At 44.7% G+C, this 4,270-nt stretch overlaps 1 protein-coding gene across 1 annotated transcript; it reads left to right on the top strand.

Moving 5' to 3' along the window:
* Nucleotides 1-369: 369 nt before the first annotated feature.
* MRPL19 (mitochondrial ribosomal protein L19) lies at nucleotides 370-3,943 on the top strand. Its single transcript, XM_061990166.1, has 6 exons — nucleotides 370-445; nucleotides 676-787; nucleotides 1,223-1,341; nucleotides 2,102-2,236; nucleotides 2,676-2,857; nucleotides 3,590-3,943. The coding sequence occupies exons 1-6, from the start codon at nucleotides 385-387 to the stop codon at nucleotides 3,803-3,805; spliced, it is 825 nt and encodes a 274-aa protein (XP_061846150.1). The 5' UTR covers nucleotides 370-384; the 3' UTR covers nucleotides 3,806-3,943.
* Nucleotides 3,944-4,270: the final 327 nt, after the last annotated feature.

Below are 4,270 nucleotides of genomic sequence, written 5' to 3'. Positions count from 1 at the left end.
AGGGTTGCTGAGTATCAGAACAGGCTGCCCAGGGAGGCGGTACAGTCCTCATCCCCAAAGATACCTAAAAGACAGGTAGCAGAGGTGCCGAGGGACATGGTTTAGTGGTGGGCTTGGCCGTGTGAGGTTAGTAGCTGGGCTTGATGATCTTAAAGATCTTTTCCAACTAAAACGCTTCTATTACCTCAGGCCCGCGCCCGGTTTCGGCGTGGGGAAGCCCCGAGGGAGCTGAGGCGCGCACTGTCCTCACTTCTCCCGGCAGCCACGGGAGGGCAGCACACCCTCCAGAGCCTGGCTCCGCGCTCGGGGGTGGTTTGTCCCGCGGCCCGTGCCATAGCGCCCCTGCGCGCATGGGCCGGCGCGCCGGAAGCCGCCGGAGTCACCATGGCAGCCGCCTGCGGGAGGCTGCGAGGCCTCGCCGCTGCCCGGCCCGCCCTGCGCGGCAGTGAGGACCGCCCGCGCCCCTCATCCCCCGCCGGCCCGGCGCCCTCCTCCTGCCCGAGGCGGGGAGCGGCTGCCCGCAGCCCGCGCCTGTCCCTCAGCGCCCCGGCGCGTTTGCCCAGAGAGCGGGGGGTTGGGGGCGGCCTCTGTGAGGGATGCCCGGGGACAGCTTTGCGCGAGTTGAACTTGAAAACGCGGCGGTTTTGAAAAACAAAAAATCTTTTCATTTTGCAGGGTGCTTTTCTTTCTCAAGCCATCGGACTAGCAGCGATGGAAAGCCAGCAAAATTTCAGCCGCCTCCAAAGCCCGTCATTATTGACAAGCAGAAGCAGAGAGAGGACAGGAGGTAGGGTGCTTATCACAGCGGGCCCGTGTTCAGGGTTGCCATCAGGCTGGTAATTGTGTGAGCACCTCCTTAAATCTCCATGGCCTTATTGCACAAAGAGTATTTGCAAAGTTCTACCAAAGATAATTTATGTAGAAATACGTTTTTTAAAAAGAAAACCCTTAAAATATTGTGTTCTAGAGCTCCTAAAAGCAGAAAAACAAAGAAAAAAAATGTATCCGTAAAGATTTTTGCAAATCTGTGGTCGATGTGTGAGGTCTACAGCTGTTAAAGGCAGGCATCCTTTCAGCATGCCTCAAGCTGCCAGGGACATGGGTCCCATGACTGCCTTTGACTTAGACCTTGAGATCAGCTTTAAGCATGTACATGACCCTATGGAATAGAGCATCAAAATGCTTTCATTTTACATTTACAAAAGACTGTATTCTCTTACAGGTTCTTGAGCCCTGAATTTATACCTCCCAGAGGGAGAACAGATCCTTTTAAATATTATATAGAAAGAAAGGACATGATACAGAGACGGAAAGTCTTCAACATCCCAGAGTTCTATGTTGGTCAGTAACCCCATGATGAACTTTCATTATTTCATTGATATTTGTGGTAGAGTGTGATGGTAAAAGATGTTTCATGACGTAGAATGTCATGAAACATAATAGCGTCAAGTGTGTTAGATCAACTCATACATTAGAACACAAGGAAATAGACTCAAGTTGTGCCAGGGGAGGGTTAGATTGGACATTAGGAAGACATTTTTCCTCTGAGAAGGTTATTAAGCATTGGAATGGGCTGCCCAGGGAGGTGGTAGAGTCACCATCCCTAGAGATAGTCACAAGACACACAGGTGACGTGCTGAGGGACATGCTCTGGTTTAGTGATGGGCGTGGTAGTGTGAGGTTAGTGGTCAGACTCCCATCTTAAAGGTTTTTTTCAACTGCAGTGATTCACTGTTTCTATACATACAACTTTGTATTTTAATTTTTGTATTTCATCCTTTCAACTTACTTATCTGTGTTTTTAAATCCTGGTACTTTAGTATGTGATTTACCAGTAAAGCTCAAGAAAGGAAAATACATGAGATTCGTTCTATTCAGTTTGCATAATGAAGAGTAAAAGGTAAAGGTGAAGAAGCTGCATAGTTAACCTGCAGAATCTATTCAACATTCAGGGCACAGGGGCCATTTAGTCTGTTTCTGGACCATTTTTATGGAAAATAAAACTTCTTCAAAATGTACTTAACTGCCTGGGCTTTGTTTGACTTACTTCCACAGTTTGGTATATATTTAATTGAGCACTGTGTTTAATTGTTTTTGGCAGGCAGCATCCTGGCCGTTACTACTGCAGATCCATATGCCAACGACAAAGTCAACCGGTTTGTGGGCATCTGCATTCAAAGAGGAGGAAAAGGACTTGGTGCTACCTTTGTCCTTCGGAACGTTATTGAAGACCAAGGTGGGTGTTTAACTGTGATAATAACGATAGAAATGGTCCATACAAACCGTTGAAGTTGTATGTGACAAGAAAGCAAATACGAGAGCAAATACGAAAGTGGCAGCTGTCTCCTTATACACAGGGAGGTTTATATATGTATATAGCAGACATTGTAACCAAAAGGAAATAAAGTTTAAAACCAGAGCTTACCTTCCTCAAAAAAAATCAAGCCATTTGGTGTCTCTCAACCCATTCTCTTACCCAAGACTTGGCTTACAAAGGAAATCTGCATTTGCCTGGGCACACACGATGCATGTGCCCACAGCACTGCACAGTGTAGTTCTCTGTGTAAGAAGCAGGTCTGGAGTAATATAGGGATGTATAACACCAAAGAAATACTAATTTGATGTTAGTATTTCTAATGAATTTGTTTCCTTAAACCACACTTTCTCTCTCTAAGGTGTTGAAATACGTTATGAACTGTACAGTCCTCGAATCCAGGCGATAGAGGTTCTGAAGCTGGAAAAGAGGCTGGATGAGCACCTGCTGTATCTGCGAGATGCCCTCCCTGAATACAGTACTTTTGATGTGAATATGAAACCTGTGTCTCTTTTAGACCATGAAGAAATTCCCATAAACAAGGTAGGAGCTGCGTGTTTCAGAGGGAAAGCGGGAGACCGTTTGGGCAACTTCCGTATCTGGATATCCTGGAAGGTCGTTAAATACCTCCTTGATACATTAGTTACCAGGGTGACAAAAGTATATCAAATAAGGCAAGTCTTTATGTTATTTCTGTAGTGAAAGAATGTTGAGAAGGTAAATATCTACTATCCTCAGTAGCTGAGTAAGAAGACATGCAAGGAGTAGCAGCCTCCATTTGCCTCTATACAAGACTGTTGAGGAAAGCTTTTCTTACAGAGAGGTCATTTGGGAGTGGCAGGTGGCAGCAAAGAAGGCAAAATTAGGAGGGTCAGCTGAAATCCATGTCTTAGGGTCTGCTGGCTTATGGATGTTCTCTATCAAAGCATTGTCTAGTAACTCAGTAAGTTAGAGTCATCATTTCTCCCTTTCCCTGCCACTTTACCTTTTTCCTTAATAAGGAACAGGAGTAGAACTACAGATGAGTTAACTTCACTTTCTGTCAATAAATCAAGACAATCAAAATGTTTTACAAGATGCTATGACAACAGTCATGTGAACATAAACTATTCCTTTTCTCCTAACTATTTAAAGTAGCATTTCCTTAACATACTGAAAAATTGGTCTGCTTGCTCTTAACACTTTCCTTCGGTTAGAGCGGTAGTTGTCTCACCCTTTCCCAAGCTCACAATCAAAATTCTGATTATTACTTTGGTTTTTCATCTTTCACCCTAGGTGCAGGTACGAATGAAACCCAAACCATGGTCAAAACGGTGGGAAAGGCCACAATTCAATATAAAAGGAATAAAGTTTGAGCTGCCTGAAGGAAAAATGAAAGAAGCACAGAAGTGGAGCAAGCCCTGGCTAGAGTTCGATATGCTGCGAGAATACGATACTTCAGCTATAGAGGAGAAAATTTGGAAAGAAGTGAGTGAAGAGCTTAAGAAGTAATGATGGCTTTTGCAGACTGGGCAGGACTGGGAAAATTAAAAGTTACTTTGAATTTACTGTATGGATTATCCCTTGTCAAGTTTTGTATATACAGAGGAAAGACAGACAATAAAGTTAACCTTTCCAGCAGTTTCAAAAGTGTACAGACTTCTGTGGTTGAACACTAGTTTTGTGTCACAGAAAACAGCCAATCCTTTCTCTGAGGGGTTCATGCTGCATTCACCCCCACTCCAGGAAGAAGCCTCCTTTTATAAACTACAGTTAACAAGAGGGGTGTGCATCAGCCAGTCAAGGCAGCTGTCATTTCCTAACACTTCTCTCTTTACAGACTAGGTAGTGGCCAGTTGTAGTAGGAGTAGTAGTAGTAATCAAGCCACCGCTTGACTCTTAACTTCACCAATGGGCTGTAGCAGGGAGGTAGCCATGTCTGAGCCAGAGTTAAGTGCTGTACAGTTTTCCCATTGA

The sequence above is a fragment of the Colius striatus genome, chromosome 2, assembly GCF_028858725.1.
Source record: "Colius striatus isolate bColStr4 chromosome 2, bColStr4.1.hap1, whole genome shotgun sequence".
Taxonomy (NCBI): Eukaryota; Metazoa; Chordata; class Aves; order Coliiformes; family Coliidae; genus Colius; species Colius striatus.
This window is presented reverse-complemented; position numbering and strand designations above follow the sequence as displayed.

Excerpts from the sequence above, each read along its gene's own strand:
- MRPL19 (XM_061990166.1), top strand. The coding sequence starts at position 385 with ATGGCAGCCGCCTGCGGGAGGCTGCGAGGCCTCGCCGCTGCCCGGCCC. Across the intron at positions 788-1,222 it reads AAGCAGAGAGAGGACAGGAG|GTTCTTGAGCCCTGAATTTA; the intron begins GTAGGGTGCTTA and ends ATTCTCTTACAG. Across the intron at positions 2,858-3,589 it reads AAGAAATTCCCATAAACAAG|GTGCAGGTACGAATGAAACC; the intron begins GTAGGAGCTGCG and ends CTTTCACCCTAG.